We start from the raw sequence: 22,650 nt of genomic DNA on the forward strand, positions 1-22,650 counted from the left end.
TTCTACTGATCAGGTACCGCTAAGCCAAAAATGGAAACTGTAGATAATGATACGAAGTGAACTTTGAGTGTATCATAAATGCTTCATATATATCAAGTAATTAATAGATGTATCCACAGGAGAAGAGCAAAAAAGCAAAGAATCATGGTATCCATAGCATAAATATCATCAACTGTACCGTCCGAAAATAAGAAAAAAAAAAAAAAAAAAAACTGGCCGCTATATCCAGCATGTGCTTTTTCTTTCCTCGTCATACCATGCGCTATACAATTATTAAAAAGCAAAAAAGATGAGGGACAGAGGATCACGCCGGCTGCGCAGTCTCGATTGATACCTTCGTTGGCGTCTCCTGCCCATCGCCGGCCTTGGAATCATCATCAGCAGTCGGATTGTGCTCCTTATTCTCCTCGCTAGGGGGGTAGATTCGCTTCTTCTGTTCTAGAGCACCATGTAGCGAATCGATGTACGTGCGGAACTTGACAATCTCCCGCAAGAGATACGACGATTTCCGCTCAAAGTTCGCCATCGCCTTGGAAGCGTTAGGATGCCGCGGTGAGAATGCGAGGATCATGGCGGCCCGGCGTTCGTTGTGTCGCTGGAACTCTTCTTCGGTGTTCTTTACGTAGGCCTGCAAGGCCTTGAGCTGATCCTCTTCGGGCAAGTACGATGCCGCCATGCTCTGCTGAGGCGGCGTCCAATCGCTGATGTTAACCCGGTCGGCGGGCAGTTTCGGTCGCACACCCTGCTGATCCATGGAGCTCCGTATCGAGCTTTGAATACTGGTCCGCGTCCCGGTAGGGGTTGATTTGCCATTAGTATTATTATTAAGACTATTAGTGTTGTTGCTGTCGGCGTGTATCAAAGCACTGTTGATGACAGCGTCGCTCCATCCATATTCGATATTGCTGATGCCGCCGACCAGAGGTTGCTTCGACAATCGGGCACTCCAGTAGTTGGCCGTTGAGACAAACTCACGAACAATCTCCGGCGTACCAGCCTGGAAGAGATGGACAGCACCCGTGGGCAGGCTCAAGGCCCAGACATGGGGTCGGGATTTGGAATATCCTGGCGGCGGCAATTGGCTGGCAATGGTCTGGCGTAGTGTAAATTTCCAGACTTCTTCAGCGTTGGACAGCCAGTTTCCTCCACCAACGACAACGCTACCAGCTTGACGCTGCTTGGCCTTTTGTTGCTTGCCAGATTTCGCCGGGTTAAAAGAAAACAGTCGCATCCAGCCTTGCTGGATGACCGCAAAGCAATCGTTCCAGTTCCGGTCCTTGGCCCGCTTGTCGACGGAATCGAGGTGATGCTTATGCTTAAGACTGCCTTCCTTAGCCCATGGAGCACCTGCGAGTTGAAGGGTCTCGTCATCTAGAAGAGGAGTGGCATCTGGGTCCTCAGTGCTAGCGATTGAGGCCCCGTCTTCGCGGATGATGGCTTGACTCAACGCGTTCGCAAACCCGATGGACTGTTGGTACTCGCCCCGCGGGAAGTCCGATCCGAACGAGTCGACCGAAACGGACGTGAATTTACCTAGAGAATACTTGCTCCACGTGCTGGAAGCAGACGGACTCCAGAGCGAAGACTGGTCATCAAGGCTGGTCCGACTGGATCCCATTGCCGACGGGGGATATAACCTCGCGCGCGAGCGAGGCTTGGAAGACCACCGTGCAGTTCCATAGCGGGAATCGGCAGAGCGGCCACGGGGATAGATATCGGAGCCGCTCTTGCTCACCGTACTGGGACTCCGACGGAGGCTAGGGTTCTGATTTGCACTGAGGAGATTGTTGGACGACGCTTGGGGTGTATCTCTCTCCGGCTGAGCGCCATGTAGTGGAAGCCTTTCCTTTTGAATCGAGGAGTAAAATTCTCTGAGTACGGTCTCAACCTGTTGCTCCCACGCTCGCATGGTTCCGTGGAATGGTTGATTCACCAACGGACCAGCGCCATTTTCAAAGTCCGCCATTGATGTTTTCGCAGAAAGATCCGCCCGAGAAAGTCGGTTCACCAGTTTTGAAGGGCCATCCGCCCCAGACGAAGACGATGCTTGATTCTCAAAGTCATGAGGTGCCGTGTCAAGCGCAACGCGTTCTATCGTAGGCAAGGTATTGCGCACGAATTGAGCTTTGGTCATTTTCTGGTCAATATCTGCAAGGTGGAGGTCGGTGTTCAATAGAAGAAGAGAGTAACAGATAGTGTGTACCACATCTAAAACAAAAGTCAGATATGACAGCAACGTTTTCAAAATCAGGGTTAACGAACCTGCAGCTTTAAACCCGTGGCTTGGGTTACACCGACACCATCGGGTAGAAAAGGCGTCCAGAACTCGGTCAATTTGCTGTGTCTCTCCCTTCAAGATTAGTCGATTACACAAGCTACGAAGGCCTGCCAGAATATGCATGTTGGACCAGTCGAACAGGTCCATATATGCTTCTCGAATAACTGCGCGGTCAGGATCACCCAGCCAAGCAGCAGCTGGGTCGTTTCCAACCACTTCGTCTTGGCTATCGAACAGTTTCTGGGCTTGTTCGCGATCTGCGGTGGTAGGACTACTCCCCTCGCTATCTTTGGGAGTTCCACCCTGCTTAGTCTCCGAGGTTTCAGCTGACTTGGGCTCTTCTGACTGGATTACTGGAGCACTAGTAGTGTTAAAGTAGTTTGATGTCTCCGGCAGGACACTATCCGTTCCGGGAGTTGGCATCTTGGCGGGATTAGGCGCTTCGGGCGTGTCAGGCGTTTTTTGAGGGAAATCCTCAACCACAGGGGACAATGTCGTTCCAGGAACAGAAATTTGCGGCAGCGGTGGTGCTAGCCTGCCCTGCGTTGGGCTTCCAAGAGACTCGCTATCCGTATCCTTTGAAACTGGTGATGAAAGGGGTGAAGTGACGCCGATATCAACGGATTTGGCTGTCGATGCCTCATCGCCACTACCGTTGGCCAAGAAAGATGTATCCAGACCGCCTGATGGGACAGGGGGGTATGCACCAGGATACTTGGACCTCGACCCACTCGACGGTGGAACAGAACTTCCCCTCTTCTTCTGGGATGCAAGGGATGCAGACTTGGCGTGATCGGCATCCTCTGCGCTGATTTCTCGGCCATGGTACTCTCTTGATGAACGATTTGGCGCAGGGATGCCCTCCGAGATATACGGGTTCATAACTTGTCTCAAACTGCTTACGGGGCTTGGTTCCGGCTTCATGAGATCCAGTGCCTTGGGAGCCAGGTGTTGGGGAATGGAGATAGGGGGTGGAACGCTGTCGACGACGGACTTCTTTCGCCGTCGGAAGAAGGAAGATTTTTTATTCACCACTTGGCGGCCCTCGCTGCGGACGGAAGTGTTCGTACCAGGCACATCGATCTTTGATGGTTGTCTCCCGACCTTGGGGAAATCATTATCATGGTGCGGCAGATACGACAAGTCATCAGGCGCGTTAGAAGCAGAGTTCTTCGAGCCAAATACCCTCCGGAAGAATCCTGGACGCTCCTTGGGCGGGTTTGGGTCAGGCGGAGGGGGAAAGCTGGGTTTGTTATATGAAATGGTTGGGCTTGGAGCAGGTGGGTCCAGTGAGTCTCCCAAGGGGGGCGGGGGTTCGAGTTCCAAGTCAACTGGTCGCCTGATTGTCGCCGTGCCGATATTCTCAGGACGGTGTTTTTTCTTCCCCTGGTCGGGTGGTGACTTGATACTGTTCCTCCGAGATGCTATCGGAGTCATCGAGGACTGAGAGTTCAGCGCATTCTGATACTCGGATTGAGAAGGAGAATGGTATTTTCTGGGTCCCGCAGGGATACTCGGAGTGGGAGCGGCATCGAGGTCATCATAACGCAGGGTATCATAATCATCTTCTGGAAATGGGGGAAATGGGGTCCCCACATCGTAGTCAATGCTCGCAGACTGGACATCGCTTCCTGAATCCGCACGATTCCTCGACAAAGATGGACCAAAATCATAATTGGACGATGAACTACCCTTGCTGCCTTTTCTCGTCCGATATGTAAGAGAACTGGATCCGGCATGAGGTTGTGTTCGCGAATTAAGACCCTCGTACCCCCGGACACTGCTTGTCCCTCTCAAACTGTTGCTCCGGCGGCCTTTTGCAGTCTGTATTCCATAGTGGCTGACACCTTCTTCGTAAGCAAGATCGGGCTCGGAGGACAACGAGGAAGAAAAGGTATGGCCTCGAAAGCGGCCGTGGGATGAGGAGGCCGGCGAATCTCGGTTATAGAAGTCAGATTCGAGAACGGAGTGGAACAGGCGATAATCATCGAGAACCGAAGTTCCCGCTGAGAATTGGTCTAGGGATTGTAACATGTTGTCCACAATGGATGTTCGGGCAGCATGCTTGGGAGACAGTGAAAGGTCATGGGGGTCGGGCTCGTCGCCAGACTCGTTGCTGCTGTTGGCCGTGTCGGTGGCGATTGTGTCGTCCGGAAATGCGTCCTGCAAAGACGGCAATCCCTGTGGATCTTTCCTTATGGTCTGATAGCTGGACATTTGTGAAGGGGGTGTTCGCGGAGGGGAAAGATCGGACGGATCGCGCTGAGGGGCTTTGCCGTTGTCTGGTCTGGTCCGGTTCATGATGGGCGGTTACTGAACGAATTGAAGCCAGCCCCCGGAAGGCGCGAGGTACAAATCACTGTTGTGGAATATATTCCAGGTCAAACTCGAGACCTTAACCCAAGGCGACGATTAGATAGTTATAGGTGGTGTCGGCCGCGGCAATCCCAAACCTCTTATCTTTTCTTTTCTTTTTTTTTTTTAAAAAAAAAGACCAAACGACGAGGATTCCTTGCTGCACTTAATATCCCGGAATAGTTGTAGACCCAATCGAATACAGATGATGCAGGTGCGTGTTTCTAGCGAGTGAATTGCATGAAAGAGGCGTAAGGAGAAAAGGGACCGCGATGGAAAAGCGGAACGACAAAGGGGGGAGGAGTGGGAATGGGAGAAAGAGAGGACAAGATGATAAGAAGAAGAAAAACTAGTAATTAGTGGTAAATAGCATGAAGAGTGGAATTGTCCATCAATTGATGGCGTTGAGTGAGGAGAAGAAAAGCGAAGAGGGAGAGAGGGATACGATGGAGAGAGCCGAGATGGAGAGAGATGGAGATGGGAGCTCCACCAGCTCAAGGACCGTCAACCAGAATTATTATTATTATCGCTTCGCGTATGGAATACACTTCTTTATTACGAGCTCTAACATTAATTATCATAAAACTAACCGCACGATGGATCATCGACTATTGAAAGTTTCGCCGTTGAGGATCTGTGCAGGGTAGATAACTACAGTACGTAGAGAAGACGCTCAGGGGCATGGTAATAATGATGCTCTTGAATCAATCAATGGCGATATTATCAGGAGGGATTGGCCTTGAATCATGCACTGGGCTAAGAATGGACCTCTTCTTTCGGAGATGCGCAGCCAAGCTCTGACCCGGACTGTATACAAAGTGTATATCCCGTGCCCCTGGAAGTATGAAAAGGTACTATCAGAGCACACTCTAGCAGGATATACTCGACCGATATCAAGAGTGGTACAGAGCACCGGAATTCTTACCTCTGCTAAACGATTCTGGTACTCTGATACACCCACCCGTTCGATCAATCTAACGGTCCTCTGCCCAGACCTGACCATTTCCTGCCCACTGCAGTTGCTGCTATTCCACACTATGTTCCAATGCCATCTGGCTGGCCGTGCCGTGAGTGGAGAGGGGCCCAGAAGGGAGGAACCCACTTTGCAGCAAGTGTCAAAAAGCAATAAATTCGGATGCAGTGAAACATAGTCGATCAACCGGAGACAACCGGGCAGTCAAACCCTGTAAAATAACAGTGATGTATCACCTGCCCACTAGCAGCTTCGTACATAGTAGTACATACAGCGAGCGTTTCGCATATCTGCAACTGGCAAAATCGGGTGTGATTTCGTCCATGGGGGGGGAAGACTCAACCGGATTAGGCAGTCGATAATGCTAACCAAGACGTCCAGATTAATTCTGGAGACTTTGTTAACCCGACAGCCCTCCGGCAATCCTGAAATTATCGGAAGAGATTCACCTCTTACTGAGTCTCCAACAACGTTCTTCCAGCGGCAGCAAAAGATAAGTGACAGGTCCAAACTTTGAGTATGCACCTATGAAGTGTACATTCCAAGCTGCAATAGTAGTTTGCTCACATTCCACAAGTTGTATGTACTCTGTTTTGTAAGAGCAGCGGTCATCAGTAGTTCAGATTCCGCTGCATCAGTGTACTTCGTGCTTTAAACGGTGAACGAATTGAATTGTATTCTCCGTTTAGAATGAAGAGCATTAGCATTCATTTCTAGAGTCGTCATTAATATTCTCGTTAGAGGCGTTTATGGCTGTACAAGTAGAACATGCTCAACGGAACGGCTTCATATTCCCCCGATGCGGATGACATAACCATCTCAACGCCTAATCAACAACGACGGTTCAAGCGATACGATTCTCGATTCATTATTCTACGCCAGCCTCTTTGGTTTATTGTCGCGTGCCCAATCAGGTATACCTGGGATTGGGGATCTCATCACACAACATGAATCCGCACATCTCCCTCCCCCGCCAACATGCCTCATCCACCTTTGGCGTCTCAGCGCCAGCAAGCCGAGGGTCCAGTATACGGATGCCGCGTTTCTTCAAGAGGTGAGCATCCATTGCGTTCTATCCATAGAACATATGCACATACCAGTGCATGAGAGGAGGCATAACAAACCAATTTGGCATTGATCGCAGTACTATGTTGCTAATATTTGTCTAGGCTGTTCAAGTTTCCCCAGATGGACTTTGAGATGGCCATTTGGGAGATGACATCGTTATTGATTGCGCCCAAGAAGGTGTTTAAGTCTATCTACTACCATGTAAGTCCGTGAACCCAGAATTTGTTCAAATATCATGCTGACTCGTTGCGTCGATAGAAACGTACGTGAATTCCGCCCCGAGACCGAAGAGACAACGACTCTCATACTAATGTTCTCGATACAGAAACGAAAAACACATGGCATCGACCAGATCCATCATTTACCCACCTTCTCTCCTTCTTCCTCCTGCTCACAGCACTCGCATGGGGTCTCGCATATACCCCTTCCTTCGGGTCTATCTTTCGCCTGTCCTTTTTCTTCATATTCTTCCACTTTATCGGGTCATCACTGTTTATATCCACCGTCGCCTACTTTGCCATCGGCCGATTGTTTGGACCTGATGGTGCGGCCGCCTCCCTGACTGGATTCAGAGGATCGCGTGGCCGGAGACGAGGCGCCGCACAGGGCCTCTTTACGCAGCCAGGCGAGAAGGATCAATTGGAGTTCGGATACTGTTTTGATGTGGGTAGTCCGTTAACCTCAGGTGGAAATATTATTGACAGATGATCGTCATTAGGTCTCCAGCCGTGCATTCTTCCCACTGTACCTCCACCTTTACGTCGTCCAATTCCTCCTCCTGCCCCTCCTCACCCGCAGCGGCAACTTTCTCGCTGCGTTTCTTGGGAATACGCTCTATTTGTCGGCCTTCACCTACTACACCTATATTACTTTCTTAGGGTACAATGCCCTACCCTTCCTGCATAACACGGAATTGCTCCTTCTTCCGATTCTGGTCTTTGCAGTTCTGTGGCTGGTTAGCTTGATCACCGGCTGGGGAGTGGTCCTGCAAGGGCACAGTGTGGAAGGTCTGTTCTGGGGTGTTTAGTTGTTTTTTTCTATTAAGTGTTGATACATATTCCATGGTTCGGTAGGCGCCGGTGTACACGGGAAATTGGCTATTTTGTTTTTGCTTATACTGATTTGTCTCGACCACATCGACATGGCATCAAATTTATCATAGCATTCTTATATAGAGATCTCTTATATCCAAATAATGTCATAGCGTTCATGAGCCTCGCTTGAACCAGTAGGTGCGACAAGGGAAATTCTGAAACAATTCATAGCATTAAAAATCGGATTATTTCTTCTTACCTCCGCCCTTCTTATTGGTAGTCTTCTTGGACAGAAGCGCCTCGCGCGCAGCCGCCTTCTCCTTAGCCACCGCTTCCTTCTCTTCCTTCTCGGCCTGCTTCCGGGCCCGTTCCGATTCTCTCTGTTCCCGGATAAGCGCCAGTCGTGCCAGATCCGACCGTGCTTCCTCCGTCTTGCCCTCCGCATGTAGCTTCATATACCGCTCCCTCGCCTGCTGCGCCTCGAGAGCTTCCCTCTCCCGACGCGACAGCTGCGACAGATCTTTCTTGGGCTTGGTCTCCTCTTCATCTGTCTTCTCCAGCTGCTTGCGAGATGAGGCCGTGTGATTGGGGTTTGCGGGAAGCTCGCCGCTCTCACCCTCACTTTCACTCTCGCCGCCATTGTTCCCCTTCACATCAATCTCATGTTCAGAGTCTGAAGGCGGGAGATCGCCCGGCTGAAGAGCCATTTGCTTGCGCTTTGCGATGGCAGCTTGCTTCTTGGCTTTTGTGGCGGCACGGCGCTCTTCACGGGTCACGTCGGCGGCTGCTGAGGAGCTGGGGCCGGCTTTGTCTTCACCTTCATCCTCAGAGGATTCTTCCTCGGAGCCAGAGCTGGATCCGGATTCTTCTTGTTCTTCTTCACCGGAGGATGGGATTTCGTCTTGGGGTTCCTGTTTTTTGAATGGCTGTCAGATTTGCTCGTGGCGTGATCGTAGAAAGGTCAGGCTTGACGTACCCGCCATAAGCTCACGGGGTTTCCATCTTTGTCGGTTGGTTGGACATCACGACTAAAGTGTTTTCCACCTGTTGCAAAACCCAATTCATCAGTCTTCTTCCCGTGCGAAACTTTTGTCCTGGTCCTCGGTGTTGTGAGTTACCTCCTCTGTTGGGCTTTGCGAACTTCCCACGGCCACGGGGAGGCATTATGAATGCTGTGTTTTAATATATGACGCGCTAAGGGTGCTTCGGTTTTATCGGGTACGAAATGTAGGATTCTGTAGGAATGCAGATTCGGTCAGTAAGGCTGCGGGGCAGGTTTTTGGAGGGTGATTCACGTACCAAATGTGGATCATAAAGAGAAACAGACTATTCACAAGCTCTAGCTGAATATTGCCTTTGAGAATTGTGACGGATATTGAGAAACCGCTGTTCTATGGAGAAGAATGAGTGATTGAATGTTTTGAAATCGAGTCACGCGGGGAGCAGCAGATCGTATCCACCGCCTGAGACAATCAGATCGCAGCCGATGTAATCACTTTGTATACAAAACTTTTCCTACAGGGATATCCCTTTCCAATTACGATTATTTCTTATTATACAATATGACTATTTTCAGTTCATCATGTCCAAGTCATGCCCGGTTCCAGGTGAATCCCAACTTGGCTATCCTCGCCATGACCAAAGTTATAGATCCAGCGATAATGGCACTCCCCATGAACATCTGCGCATACAGATACTCGCCATTATCCTCCTGAACCAATGCACCAGCAATGGGCGACCCAATAAGCGCCGCAACGCCGACAACACTAAGCACCATTCCCATCCGTACACCAGCCTTCTTCAGATCAGTCGTCAGCGTGCTCAGCGTCGCCGGGAACAGTGACTGGATACCCGCTGCAGACAGACCATAGAAGACAGCGAAGACGTATAGTCCGCTCAGGCTATTCACGCCGCTCCAGCCGTATGCGACGATGCCGGTCGCCAGGCTGAATGGGATCAGCATGTTTAGTGGGCCGGTGTATTTGTCGGCCATGAGATTGGGGATCAGGCGACCCAGGAGGCCAACGCCGTTCATGACGAGGAGGAGATCGATAGATACAGCCTGGGAAACACCAACGATGTCGCGGCCAAAGCTGCCAATGTAGAAGAATCCGATATACAAGCCCCAGAAGTTAAGGAACATGCCGATGGCGAAGAGGAGGTATGGTAGTTCCTTGAACGCTCCCCATTCGACTAGGGGACCGCTCTTGCGAGGGGGAAGGCGCTGTCGCAGGAAAAACACACTGGGGCTGAGCGTGGCCAGGGAAATAAACCCCAGAGTCCGCATCGTCCATCCGTAACCCACCCGGGGTAGGAGTCGCATGACCACTGCGGGGAAGACAAGACCCCCTGTTGCTGACCCAGATGCGGAGATACCAATAGCAATGCCTCGATTCTTGGTAAAGTATGTTGGCATTAGAGCGACAGTGGGACAGAACATGAGTCCGCATCCCAGACCCTGACCAAGACCCTGCGCCAGGAAAAGTTGCCAGTACTTGGTGCACAGAGAGGTCATGAAAATAGAGAACAATTCTAGCAGGGCTCCAGCCGTCAAAATGAGCTTGAAGTAGCCGGCATCCGTTGCACGACCAGCGAATGTCCCAACGAAGAAAAGCAGGAAGATTTGTATACTTCCAACCCACGAGATATCAGACGGCGGATGACCAAGCATCTCAACATAGTATGTCTGGAACACGCCAAAACTGTTGATGTAACCCCAAGTATTGAAAATAACCATATGCGCCAACCCTACTTGCAGCCATGCCTCGAAGCCCCCATCTGGAGGAGGACCGATGTCTTTGCTGGATTCTCTAGTCCGGACGAGCGAGAGGGTTCTTGCGGTTAGGTTGCCAATATGGCTGCTGTTGGTGGTAGTCCTGGTGAGGTCTTTCGGTGCGTTGTCTTGCTTCTCGGAGTTGTAGTCTATTGCTGATTCCTCGTCTCGGGGGGGGTCAATTGCATCGACATATTGGTCGTTGAGGGTAGGTTTATCGTTGACACTAGCATTCTGACAACCATTGGAGGGGATATCCTGCGAAGAAGCCATTCTCGTTGGATTGGTAGAAATATCACTAAATTGACTATTCCACACCAAATCCCCCCGGTTTTTGGTGGTCTTTTAAACAAAAACTAGGTAGTATCGATGATTAGAAATAGTGCTCGTGTTTGATATCCGGGGAAGCAGGATTTCTAATATCACGCCTCGATAGAATGAGTCATGAAGAGCATTTGAAGTGGAGAATCTGCACTGGAAAAGTTTCAATTCCAGCCCTAGAAGGATTTAGGATTGTCACGATTCCTTCATTCGAGTCTGCGTTCGGACAGATGACCGACCCCCGGGTATTGATAGCCTCGGATAGGTCTCGGGTGATATCCCGGCAATAGACTGTCTTGGCTCTATTCTAGTGTATTCTCTAGCGAATGTTTATATACAATAAGTGAAGTACTGTACCTGTACCTGTACATTGTAGTATGCAGTCATGTCACAGTCATCCGGGGAATAATCGGTTCATTCTCCTTTTCGGGTTAGTATCCGGCTTGCCTAATCGGGGACGCGTATCAGATCTCCCCACCACGTTTTCCCTCCTTCTCCGTCTCCCCCTCCTTCCCTCCTTCCCCCTCCCCCTCTCACACTCACTTTACTCTCAATTCTACTGAATATCAACGCATCGGTCCATCAGGGATTCTGCGTTGTTGCTCAAACTCTGATTCAACGCGGATAGGGCGCGGATGATGGTTCCGGTGCTGACAGAAAAGAATATCCAGTCGCCAAACAGAATCAATTCAACAAGTCTATGAGTCCATTCACTTCTATCAGAATGGAAACGAGAATATCTAAAATAATTACGGATGCCGCAATTAACTAACTGTACAGTAACCGCCAACAAAACACTGTTATGCACTTTATTTCCGCGCATGGTAATCCTGCAAAATCGCCTCTGCGATCTTCACCGCCATGCCATAAAACACAGTCATCACATGCGACGACACCTGCGTCGGGGGAATAGAGCCATCGACCACCCGCAATCCCTCAACACCATACACACGTGCCGTCGAGTCTACAACACCCCCCATTTCCTTGGGCATCATGGAACATGTACTCACGGCATGGTAGTTGGCTCGGAAATTTTCCTCCACGTACGTCACCCAGTCCTGCAAGCTCGCGTCCGCTGGCAATTTATCATACCCGGGTACGGTTTCGCCGGCGAAGTACTGCGTCATGGCTCCCCTGCTGGAGAGCTCGCGTGCAAGCTTGGAAGCAGCGGCCTGGCCTAGCACGTCAAGCTCGTTCAGGAAGAATTGAGGGTCGTTGTCCAGGCGGCGGAGGTAGGGATCCTTGTCCGCAATGTGAACATAGCCACGAGTGAAGGGGATCAAGTCCCACACGTCGAAGCTAATCTTGCCGGCCGTGTCGAGGAAGAGCTCGGCGTAGGCCACGTTGTCGTTAACCAGCCAGTCGCGATAGTTTTCATACTGGATCCTCAGTGCTGTCGCGTTGTGGAAGCCGCCTCGGGCCACGACCTCTTCGGCCCACTGGTCCAGCTTGGTGTTGAGCAGTTCGTGTGCCTGGGGAGCAAAATCGCCAAATGTCTCGTTGAACGTAGCAAAGTACGCGGCCTGACCCTGACCGGCACCAGCTGGGGTGATCCTTGACTGCAAGTTGACGGTGGTCTGGTCTTGAAGGTTAAGACCAACTGGCAGGTCCACCACCTGTTCGATGCCAACCGAATCCAGAACCGACTTGATACCGATGCCCGAGTATTCAAGAATCGTGGGGGAAATAGTCGAGCCAGCCGCCAGCAGTACTTCTTGGCTAGCAAAGGTTTCGTACCTGCGAGTCCTATGCGTTCCAAACTCAACACCAATTGCCTTTGGAGCATCGGGAATGGTCTTGTCCAGCAACACTTTCCCAACCGATTGGCCGGTCAAAACTTTGAAGTTGGGCCGATAGTAGTTGGGGACCAGCCACTCGCGCGCAGCATCGGCACGGATTTGGCTCTCGTACAACGAGTTGGGGAACATAGATACTCCGTGAGGGTCACCGCAGCTCAAGTCCTTCCTGACAGGGACACCTTCCGCGTTGACAGTGTCCATAAGCGCCCTCATGATAGGAGAGTAAGGTTCGCCGGTGTCACGGGGTCCAGCATGGACGGTACCGTTCGACCCGTGGCACTGTGGGTTGAAGTAATGGCCAGCCTCGATTTGCCTCTGGTTGGGGGGGCGGACTTTCTCGATGCCGAGCATGTATGGGAGAAGATCATTCCAGTTCCAGCCTTGGTTACCAAAGACCCTCTCCCAGCTGTCAATTTGAACCTTGTGAGGTCGGGTCCAGGTACCACCGTTGACAAGGGTAGAACCTCCCAAGCCTTTACCAGAGCGAATAATCTCGGTACGGTTGTTGACGGCAAGTGGGACAGTCTCGAATGCATGGTCAACCTCGGTCCCGAATATTTCACCATAACTGTTGAGATCTTCGATAATGGGACCGCGGTTTGATTCGAAGAAGCCGCTTTCGATGACTAAGACCTTGATGTTAGGATCCTCGGTCAGGCGTGCGGCAATGGTCAGGCCGGTCAAGCCACCACCGGCAATGATATAGTCGACAGTGGTGTTGGCAAGCACAGTTGGGTCGGTGAGCAGTTGAGGTTGAACGTCCAAATGCTCACGAGGGGACTTGGGCAGTGCCGTCGCGACGGAGAGAAATAAAGACCAGATGAGTGACCTCATGGTGACGTACTGCTTGACGGAGCAACAAAAAGAAAAGGAGGAAAGGTAGAATTCAGAGAGATGCCGAAAGAAGAGCAAGAGAGCTAATGATGAAAGAACAAACCAGGCCTGGGAGAAGAAAGGTCTCATACGAGGCGGGTATCACCTTATATAGACTTTCGGGTCTTTCTTCCCATTGAGTCTCTGATCATATGAATCTGGTACGGCAAGAAGCAGCGAGCTAATCACAGTACGAACAAGCACCTCTGTGTCACCCATTTTACAAACGACCACGAACCAAGATGGCCTATCTCGTCCAAAGCCAGGGGCCTATCTCTGCCAAGATCGATGCTGACAACCTTGGGAGAAGCTAAGCGGGCTGAATATAGTGCATGTGTGGACAATAGATGGTTCCGACAAACCTTGAGAGTCAAAATTTCACCGAAAGTCACCGAAATAGCATGCGAAGTATACTCTACAACGAAGTGGAGAATGAAAAAAGGAAAAAGAAAAAGGACCGTGTACGGCATACTATGTTTGGGTACCGGATTTCCACGGGCCAAGGTCGGCAAGCCGAGAAACTCAGTCGCGAAATTTGGGACTCGGGATGGATTCTGCAGCACTGCCAATTTCCGACGATACCGACAGTCTTACTGGATAAGAGAATATTGGGTAGAAAACAGGCTTACCGGCGGTGCAAGTAAGCGCAATGCCCAGAGCGACGAACCAAGGTTGGGTGTTACTGGGCAGTTGATCGTGGGGCGTTGCCAATTTCACGGCAAAAGAACGTGGGAGGCATCAACGTCTCTGATACGCAGGCCAAGAGCGGTAGTGAACACCGGTGGCTTAGAGTAATCCGCCGTGCAAGGGATTTTGTATAGGGCTCCTTTTGCCAACAGTGTACCTCTGGGATGGAAAACAGTTTTGTTCAGTAGATATGACAGTACAATATGATTTGAGCGCCATGACACCGGAAATCTACGAGCCCTACTGAGCTTATTCTGAGGCTTTTCCAGTAGCCAAACCAGTATACAACGTAGGGCAGCCCGATCTACAGGGTGGCCTGCTCAAATTTTGCAGCTTCCGATGGCTTCGGCTATTGGACTAGCCCCAAAGCATGCTGGAACGAGACGTTGATCTTCGCTTGAACTCCGTCTTCTCTGTCAGACTCCACCGGCAATCCGAGGAAAGCACGGGATGTTGTGCGACTGGTTTTCTGTTGATCTCGGTGGTTCTGCGGGCTTGGCCGGCCCCGTATGGACTAGTATGAACTAGTATGGACCCTCCAAGCCTATGTTGACCGAGAACGCTACGCATACATAATCCTATCTAATAATCACAGTACCCCGTCTTTATTTCGCTAGATTGTTAAGATTTGAGATTCGAGAACATCGATCCGGCGTCATCATTTCTAAGCCCCGGTGTCGGGGTGTATCTTGGCAGGTCCAGCCCAGGCTTCTTTCAAACCTCCTGATCTCAGCCACGCTTCAATACCTTCAAGGCAAGCAGGTGTCGTCTCGTATCAATCGGTTTTCATAGCCGGAATTGGCTTTCGGTGTCAACCTTGTTTCTTGGTTACTGTACGCCTCTGGTGCATTCTTCGCGACTCTTTCTCTGGAAAGTTAATCTCCGGCTGCTTACATACATACATGCATGCATGCATACATGCCTTGCTGCCCTACCCGGAAATAAAAAAGCGAAAATAGAAAGAAAAACAATAGACCACTGTCAGAATGAAATCCTCCTGGTTCACAGCCGTGCTCTGCGCATCCCGGGCTATGGCTATGGCTTCTCGACTATATGCCGCCTCGTACACCGGGATTGTTTCCACGCTTTCCCTGGCGCCTGCTAGCAATGGCACCGGCAATTTGTCTGTCATTGCAGAGTCCACCGGCTGCGGTCCTAGTCCTTCGTGGCTGATGCTGGACGGTCCCCATGAAATCCTGTACTGTCTGGATGAAGGCCTCAATGTTCCCAATGGCAGTATCGCCTCGTTCCATACCAACGCCAATGGCTCTCTTGATCTGATTAAGCACGTCGAGACCATTAGCGGTCCGGTCATGTCGGTGCTGTATTCTGTGCCGGGGGCACCTGGCCGCAAGTTCATGGCCGTTGCCCATTAGTGTGTTTCCTTATCTACTCCTTTACGTATTCAAATATACTGACAAATGAAGTGATGGCTCTGCCGTAACCACCTACTCCGTCAACCCTATCACCGGCATCTTCAATCGCTCCCAGACCTTCAACTTCCACATGGACGGCCCCGGTCCCAATGCCGAACGTCAGGACGCACCACACCCTCACGGCGCTTACCTCGACCCAACAGGCCGCTACGTCCTAGTCCCAGACTTAGGTGCTGACTTTGTCCGCATCTTCGAAGTCAACCAGCGAACAGGCCAGTTGGAGGAGGTCTCGCCGTTGGTCACTAAGCCTGGACTAGGACCGCGGCACCTGGCGTTCTGGACGCCTAAGAGTGCGACAGGTATCCAGATTGCGAACGGAGAGGTTGAGGTTTACTTTTACCTTGTGTCGGAGTTGATGAACACCTTGACTGGGTATAAGGTCTCCTATTCGGAGTCTGGTAGCATGGAATTCACCAGTGTCTACGAGGAGAGTACCTTTGGCGGGCAAAATCCTGGTCCGGATGGGTCTAAGGCGTCGGAAATTGCCATTTCAGTAAGCCCTCCCTTCCACCCCCCCTCCTTTTCCTCTCAAATAGACATTGCTAACAACAAAAGCCCACGAACAACCATGTCATCGTTTCCAACCGCCTCGACTCAATCTTCGGCCCCAACAACGACTCTTTCGCTATCTTCTCCATTGCCAACGACTCTGGCACCGCATTCACAAAACCATCCTTCCTGGGCCTAGAGCCTGCCTTTGGTGTTAACCCGCGCCAGTTCGAGATCTCCCCTAGAAAGCATCAGCATTTGGTGGCTGTTGCGTTGCAGGATGGGGAGGAAGTTGTTGTTACGAAGTGGGATGAGAAAGAAGGTAGGACGGGGGCGTTGTATGCGAAGAAGGCGATGAAGGGGCAGATTCCAGCTGTTGCTTGGGATCATTAGGTTGGTTGACTGTATTTACAGTATCTGAGGATAGGTTAGATATACTGGACCTGGACTATATCATCAATTTTGATATGGATCATTCGTCACATTTCTTCTATATTTATATTCGGTTAAACATGTCTATCTATAACAAACCGTTGTGATCCCAAATCAGCAGCTCCATGTCATTACTAGAGCAGAAATGACACAAAAAATCGTCAATACGCCAGTATAACCTAACTCCTTCATATCCCTCTACGTGACAGGGCACGGGCACGAGCGGTTTTGGAAATGTATGTGAAGTATATATCGTGCGAGCAAATCGAAATCGAAATCGAATCCAAAGTCCTCTTTTAGATCCTCAAAGAAAAAGCAAGTAAATAAGACTTCTAATACTCCTGATTACTCGAGCTGTTGTTCAGCATCCCGATCGTCCCAATCACATCGGCGGGTTCGAGGAGATGCCAGCTGGCCTCGGTTTGTTTCGAGCTTGCGCCGACGGTGACTGAGTAGACATGAGAGGATGGCAGGTCGGATTTTTGAAGAGCACGGAACATGTCTGAGAAATTGTTATTCTTGGTCCGAAGCAAGAGGGGTGGGGAAGAAATACCTTCATCAGTGAAATCATCACCTAGACACAATATGAACTCGGGGGCGTTTCCAGGAGTTGTGCCATACTCGTCAACCAAACGAGTGGCAATGAAACCCTTGTTGACAAAGGTCGGTCGGACTTCGAGGTTCGCCTTGCCAGCCATCACTTCTACATCCCACCTCTTCATCACTGTCTCCTCCAACTCTTTCCGACACTCTCGAGCCTGGAACGCACCGTATTCAGGATCTGCCCGGCGATAGTGCCAGGTCAAGGCCACCCGTTTCCGTTCGATGAAGGAACCCTGTGTCCGTTCCGCGTAGTGTTGGAAAACCTCCATGACTTCCTTCTGCCATCCCATGTTCGTTTTCTCCGCCAGATTCTCCCAGTCGTCTGACCGAGGCTTTCGGATGAAGCAGCCATGCTCCGCACTCAGACCCAGTTCGGGGATATGGCCCATCCACTCATCCAGGAAGGCCTGATCACGACCACTGATGATCCAGACGGCATTGCGGGAATCAGCCGCAAGGCTCTTAATGGTTCGCAGCACGCGGTCTGATGGGATAGCCGCTTGTGGATCTTTGACAATGGGTGTGAGAGTTCCGTCATAGTCGAACATAAACAACCTCTTTCGGGCTCTGCGATACTGTCTCAACAGTTTGGCGCGATCGAGTGCCGGGGTCGACTCGGATTGATCAAAGGAAGAGAGATTGGTGAGAAGGCGGTTCAAATATTGTTTGGACCATGTTCCTACCGTGTTCGTAGTTACATGTCTGTAGAGTTTCGTATGCTGTTCCTCTTTCTCCTCAGGGGACATGGTCAATGCCTGATTGATGGCGCCAGCCACACCTGCCAGGTCCCAAGGGTTGATGTGAATCGCATTGGACAGGGTACCAGCGGTACCAGAAAACTCGGAGAGAATCAACGGACCATGGTTCTCTTGTTGGCAGATAACATACTCTAAACCGGTCGTGTTCATGCCATCCCGGACTGTCGTAATCAACCCAACATCGGCCACCCGCAATAGAGCAAAATACTCGTGCGGGGTCAGGTACTGTGGGTAGTATTGGATAGGCGAAGAGCTCAACGAGCCAAATCGGCCATGGATGCTGGCAACCAAAGTGGAGACTTGACTAGCAATCTTGTTTTCCGGGTCCTCTTTTTCTTCCTCGACACTAGTCGGACTAGTGACTTGAATCAACACAACCTTGTCGCGCCATTCTGGATAGCGCTCCAAGAACAATTCAAAAGCCTGCAATTTTTGCGACACTCCACGGACGCTGTCCAATCGATCACGACCGACGATGATCTTCTTTCCAGCGTATAATTTTCGAAGTCCTGCGACTGCCTTTTCAATTTCTGGGGCACCAAATGCAGCATCTTGGATCGCTTTGGAATCAATACCGATAGGAAACACGTCCACAGCCACGTGCGCGCCGTATGCGTCCACTCCGGCAGAATTCGAATCAAAGCCAAGGATCCTCGTGCAGCAAGACGAAAAGTGACGGGAGTATGAAAATGTCTGGAACCCGAGCATATTGGCACCCAACACACCCGTTAAGATTTCTTTCCGTTTCGCGAGACACCGTAAAAATTCGCTGCTGGGGAATGGGGCATGCAGAAAAAATCCAATAAAGAGATTGGGGATCCGTTGGCGCAGCATGATGGGTAAGAGGAATAGGTGGTAGTCATGAATCCAAACTATGTCCCCTTCCTGATACTCCTCCAGGATGCGGTCCGCGAACAGTCGATTCATGCGGACATAGTCCGCCCACCAACTACGTTCACACCGGCCATCAGTAGGACCGTGCTGCTTGTAGTGTAAAAGCGGATATAATTCCCGCTCAGCATAGCGTCTCCATCGCCCTTGGTCTTCTAGCAATAATGTATCTTCCGGTTCCTGGTCTTCGGTTTCATCCGTGAGCCACACAGGAGCAATTCGACCGTAGCGACAGGAACTCAATTGCGCATCCAGGCGATCACGGTCCTCTTTCGTAACCCTTATCCCTTCCAAAAGGGGATGGGCGGGTTGCTTTTGACTGGCATCCACGGGGACTGGAGCCGCAGCTTTGTTCACGGGCAAGGGAACGGGGCCGGTGGTTGCACCGGAGGGCCCTTGGGGTTTTGCGCCGACATTGGCGGGGATGTGCTGTAACGGGAATTTCTCACTTTCAATTGGCTCGATTTCGCCTGTCCACCCGACTAATGTATGTGACCATTTTGTGCTGTCAGAACCGAGATAGGCGAACGAGTCAAACAGCGCCGACGTACCGCGGCGGGTTTTAAGTTCCTACGACGGGTTAAATGTCAGTCTAAAATGAATATAAAGGGCATTGAAAGGTACAACATACCCAATCCGATCCCGACTGAAAGTACAACTTGTAAGGTATACAGAAGGCGGCACTGATGATTCGCCCGGAGAGGCGTAATCCGGGGTGCTGTTCGCGAGGGTCAGGCTCCGGGATAGTCTGTGGCGTACCTCCCACTAGACTCAACCGGCGCAACAGTTCCCTTCCCGATTTCGCATTTTTTGCAGCCTGTTCGGGGGTGGCGGGAGTAGTGACGTCGCTATCACTATCGGGCGGCGGAGCGTTGCGAGTGCCGGGGTTGTCAGAAAAGTAGGAGGGAGTGTCGCTGGCAACGGGGTCCTTCTTATCGATGTTGAGGCTGGGAGTGACAGTGGATGCCTTGCTATAGGCGTCGTCGCCCAAGGTCTTCATACCGGGACCGACCATGACTGGATCTGGCTGGCCGTCGGGGACGCGGGGGGTCTCGTGCTCGGACATCGCGAATTAGAGGGAGGGGGGGAAACGAGGAGGGAGACTTTTCTGTCCGCGCAAAAAAAAAAAAAAAAGAAGACACGTAGATAGATAGAACTAGAGGCATATGTTAGTTCTGAAACACTTATGATAAGCTGAGAAGAAATATGACGTTGGGTGAGAGGGAGAAGAGAATACTGTACCTGGTTGCAGCGAACGGGGACGGAGGGAGCAGAACTATTGAGGGAGAGAGAAAGCAGAAGTGGCCATGGGGAGTAGTAAAAGCGATTAATAGAGTACTAAAAGGAGAGGAATAGAACGAAGAAAATAAGGTCGAGGATGAACAGAAGAGGAAAAGGTGTGAGAGGAGGGAAAAGTCGCTGGAAGAGAATGGAAGAGACTAGAGAGGGGAGAGGTCCGGCCAGAACCAGTCAAGGCGATAAGCAGTAGTCACAGGCCCAAGGAATTGGACAGGAGAGAAGGGATAATTAGCTGGGTAAATTAGGAAAATTACTAGGGGTGGATTAATATAGAACAAATCAAGATATATATATAAAGTAGGTGTAGGTGTAGTATACGAGTACCGGAAGAAAGACGAAGAACAAAACAGGATGCAGGACTGTATGACTGAAACACCTCTGTTGTTGCAGTCACTCGAGTCTCTGAATCACTTATTTCTTCTTTTCTCTATGATTTCATTCCTAAATCGTCCACTTTGACGCTATTCCCGTCAGCACACGTGACTAGGGCTCATCACGTGATAATCACATGACGCCGTCGCGAACATATCATTCTATCATCATATCTTCCTCCTAAAAAAACCCGTTCCTTTCGTTTGCGCGTCACTTTGCTCTCATAGTCACTTCATCCGGTGTTCTCCATCCAAGTACATGCCCTGGATTCTCCGTTTCCCTTCGCAATGCTGTTGCTCGCCTAATCGCCCTGCCATGCGCCTTGTTGGCCCTCTTCCGAGTCTACGTCCTCATCGCTTCTCCACTCTATTCAGTTTTAGTACAGCATTGTCCCGCCAGCTCCATGGCTCTACTGCTCGTTTCCACTCGCGCGACAAAAATTCCGCGGAAGTCTTTCCAGATAGTCTGCAGAGGACGCTGGATGCTCATCGTGCCTCCAACCGAGCCAGTCTGTTTCGCGTGGTGAACACCACCGCACCTCCGAAGAAGAACCGTCGCCCAAAGACACATAGAGTGGTCACCAAGTCAGCCCATAAACAAGAGGAGGAGGAGCAAAAACAGGTAACGCTGAAAAGTACTCAAAAACCGAAAATCAGTCGTCGGGAGTTAGATAGATATGTCAAGTCGCGGCTCCGATCTGACCACAAAAGACCACCGGAATGGGTGAATCAGCAGTTGCGATGGGGTATGAGCGTGCTACAGAACCGACCGGAGCAGTGGCTATGGCTCAATCACTATGCTGGGAATAACACGTCCGACGCTACGACGCACCTAGACGCTGAAATTCGAGCCCTGGACGCCTATCTGATGCCAACTTCGGATGAACAAAACCAAGTGAACGAACTAGTGGACACAGTCTCAAAGCTCTTCCAAGACATTCCTTATATGCCCCAGTTGACTGGCTCCTGGCGGACGGGTGTTGCATCGAGTCATTCAGACGTCGACTTCGTCTTGCCAGTACCAGATATCGGACGATTGAAGGACGATATCCGTAAACCCAGTTCCACAAGACCTCAAGTTTTAGAAGATTACCACAGCCTCCTGGAGAGGGTTCAACAGATCCTATGGCAAACCCCCACGTTCAAAGATAAGACTTTCCTGGTGTACAACCGCATCCCAGTCCTCTCAGCCATACACGGCCCAACAGGAATACGAGTCCGATTCCAATGCAAAGAGGGTCTCCCCTCATCTATCGAATACATCAACGATTATTTAGCAGAATATCCCGCTGTGCGCCCATTATACAGGACTACCCGACTAATCCTCGAAGTACAAGAACTGTTCGGACCCCTCCACTCGTCAATAGGCACAAACGCCCTCCTAATGCTCCTCGTCGCATTCTGCAAAATGAACCACGGCCGCTTCCAACGCCCACACGGCCTAGGCGTCCAGCTCCTCGCTTTTCTGCGCACGTATGGAATTGATGTGGATCTCGCCGCTAATGGTGTCGCCGTTGACCCGCCAGGTTTGTTCAACGAGGAGTCCACCCGGAGCGCGGATGAGAGGTGGTCGTGGCCTGAGGAGACACCGGCGCACATTCGGGGCCAGTGCGCACTTATGAACCTCAAACGCACAGCGGGTTTCAAGGGCAATGGGCCCATCGCGGACCATTTGTGTATTCAGGATCCGACAAATTATATGAATGATCTGGGGCGGCTTTGTACCCGGACGAGGGACATACAGAATGTTTGGGCTGCTGCGTATGCACGGTTGAAAGCGGCATCGGACGATTGGGATGGTTCTGGGGGTACGGTTAGGCAGAGTATCTTGACCCATAGTCTTCGTGCCAATTTCGAGGATTTTGAGAGAAAGCGTCATGGTCTTACTAGCGCGCCTGATTAAGTCTAAACGGCCTTCGCTAGAAGTACCAGGAAGTCCTCTGTATTATATCTATTTATTATTATGTGTATATCTTACATGTGAATCTAAAACAACTAGCTGTTATATCTGCAAAAGCAAAAGCATTTTCAAAAGAAATACCACCCAAAGCTGCGCCAATGTTTGCAATACCACGAAAACGTCTGCTTAACACAGATCTAAGATATTGAGCCCTGGCGTCAAGCCAATTAACGCCTGGTGTATGATTATGAAAACAGAACCAAGGCAACTGCTGTATTGAGTTGCATGTCATACGCAGAAAAGCGGCGCT

General features: G+C 50.7%; 9 protein-coding genes across 9 annotated transcripts; 3 read left to right on the forward strand and 6 right to left on the reverse strand.

The window, feature by feature from the left end:
• Positions 1–304: 304 nt before the first annotated feature.
• EURHEDRAFT_453992 (Sec7 domain protein) lies at positions 305–4,579 on the reverse strand (the record flags this gene model as incomplete). Its single annotated transcript, XM_040784167.1, has 2 exons — positions 305–2,208; positions 2,263–4,579. 2 exons carry the CDS (start codon positions 4,577–4,579, stop codon positions 305–307), a joined length of 4,221 nt encoding a protein of 1,406 aa, XP_040639972.1.
• Positions 4,580–6,429: 1,850 nt separating this feature from the next.
• EURHEDRAFT_369276 (unc-50 family protein) lies at positions 6,430–8,016 on the forward strand. Its single transcript, XM_040778510.1, has 5 exons — positions 6,430–6,660; positions 6,776–6,875; positions 6,933–6,936; positions 7,000–7,337; positions 7,393–8,016. Exons 1-5 carry the CDS (start codon positions 6,554–6,556, stop codon positions 7,699–7,701), a joined length of 858 nt encoding a protein of 285 aa, XP_040639973.1. The 5' UTR covers positions 6,430–6,553; the 3' UTR covers positions 7,702–8,016.
• On the reverse strand, positions 7,763–8,912 carry EURHEDRAFT_411449 (PDGFA associated 1 family protein). Its single transcript, XM_040781623.1, has one exon. It carries the CDS (start codon positions 8,413–8,415, stop codon positions 7,954–7,956), a length of 462 nt encoding a protein of 153 aa, XP_040639974.1. The 5' UTR covers positions 8,416–8,912; the 3' UTR covers positions 7,763–7,953.
• A 282-nt stretch (positions 8,913–9,194) lies between these two features.
• Positions 9,195–10,907, reverse strand: EURHEDRAFT_411450 (putative MFS monocarboxylate transporter). Its single transcript, XM_040781624.1, has one exon. The coding sequence runs from the start codon at positions 10,752–10,754 to the stop codon at positions 9,300–9,302; it is 1,455 nt and encodes a 484-aa protein (XP_040639975.1). The 5' UTR covers positions 10,755–10,907; the 3' UTR covers positions 9,195–9,299.
• Positions 10,908–11,611: 704 nt separating this feature from the next.
• EURHEDRAFT_376805 (GMC family oxidoreductase) lies at positions 11,612–13,435 on the reverse strand (the record flags this gene model as incomplete). Its single annotated transcript, XM_040778892.1, has 1 exon — positions 11,612–13,435. One exon carries the CDS (start codon positions 13,433–13,435, stop codon positions 11,612–11,614), a length of 1,824 nt encoding a protein of 607 aa, XP_040639976.1.
• Positions 13,436–15,192: 1,757 nt separating this feature from the next.
• On the forward strand, positions 15,193–16,479 carry EURHEDRAFT_453514 (putative isomerase YbhE; the record flags this gene model as incomplete). Its single annotated transcript, XM_040784129.1, has 3 exons — positions 15,193–15,536; positions 15,589–16,090; positions 16,153–16,479. 3 exons carry the CDS (start codon positions 15,193–15,195, stop codon positions 16,477–16,479), a joined length of 1,173 nt encoding a protein of 390 aa, XP_040639977.1.
• Positions 16,480–16,567: 88 nt separating this feature from the next.
• orlA (putative alpha,alpha-trehalose-phosphate synthase subunit Tps2) lies at positions 16,568–20,267 on the reverse strand. The gene is made up of 3 exons (XM_040778513.1): positions 19,402–20,267; positions 17,072–19,340; positions 16,568–17,020 (listed from the first exon to the last, which is right to left on the reverse strand). Exons 1-3 carry the CDS (start codon positions 19,834–19,836, stop codon positions 16,851–16,853), a joined length of 2,874 nt encoding a protein of 957 aa, XP_040639978.1. The 5' UTR covers positions 19,837–20,267; the 3' UTR covers positions 16,568–16,850.
• Positions 19,910–20,477, reverse strand: EURHEDRAFT_385684 (uncharacterized protein; the record flags this gene model as incomplete). The annotated part of the gene is made up of 1 exon (XM_040779659.1): positions 19,910–20,477. A coding segment is annotated over one exon (268 nt), but the record flags the coding sequence as incomplete, so codon positions are not given.
• Positions 20,478–20,891: 414 nt separating this feature from the next.
• EURHEDRAFT_440127 (uncharacterized protein) lies at positions 20,892–22,316 on the forward strand (the record flags this gene model as incomplete). The annotated part of the gene is made up of 1 exon (XM_040783461.1): positions 20,892–22,316. A coding segment is annotated over one exon (1,425 nt), but the record flags the coding sequence as incomplete, so codon positions are not given.
• Between the last annotated feature and the right edge of the window lie 334 nt (positions 22,317–22,650).

Source organism: Aspergillus ruber (genome assembly GCF_000600275.1).
Source record: "Aspergillus ruber CBS 135680 unplaced genomic scaffold scaffold00009, whole genome shotgun sequence".
In the NCBI taxonomy this organism is placed as follows: domain Eukaryota; kingdom Fungi; phylum Ascomycota; class Eurotiomycetes; order Eurotiales; family Aspergillaceae; genus Aspergillus; species Aspergillus ruber.

Bases quoted from the DNA above. Each gene is read 5' to 3' on its own strand.
- EURHEDRAFT_369276 (XM_040778510.1), top strand. From the start codon at position 6,554: ATGAATCCGCACATCTCCCTCCCCCGCCAACATGCCTCATCCACCTTT. The intron at 6,661-6,775 runs GTGAGCATCCAT...ATATTTGTCTAG, and splicing joins ATGCCGCGTTTCTTCAAGAG to GCTGTTCAAGTTTCCCCAGA. The intron at 7,338-7,392 runs GTGGGTAGTCCG...GATCGTCATTAG, and splicing joins AGTTCGGATACTGTTTTGAT to GTCTCCAGCCGTGCATTCTT.
- EURHEDRAFT_411449 (XM_040781623.1), bottom strand. From the start codon at position 8,415: ATGGCTCTTCAGCCGGGCGATCTCCCGCCTTCAGACTCTGAACATGAG.
- EURHEDRAFT_411450 (XM_040781624.1), bottom strand. From the start codon at position 10,754: ATGGCTTCTTCGCAGGATATCCCCTCCAATGGTTGTCAGAATGCTAGT.
- orlA (XM_040778513.1), bottom strand. From the start codon at position 19,836: ATGTCCGAGCACGAGACCCCCCGCGTCCCCGACGGCCAGCCAGATCCA. The intron at 19,341-19,401 runs GTATGTTGTACC...AACCCGTCGTAG, and splicing joins TTCAGTCGGGATCGGATTGG to GAACTTAAAACCCGCCGCGG. The intron at 17,021-17,071 runs GTATTTCTTCCC...ACAATTTCTCAG, and splicing joins TGATGATTTCACTGATGAAG to ACATGTTCCGTGCTCTTCAA.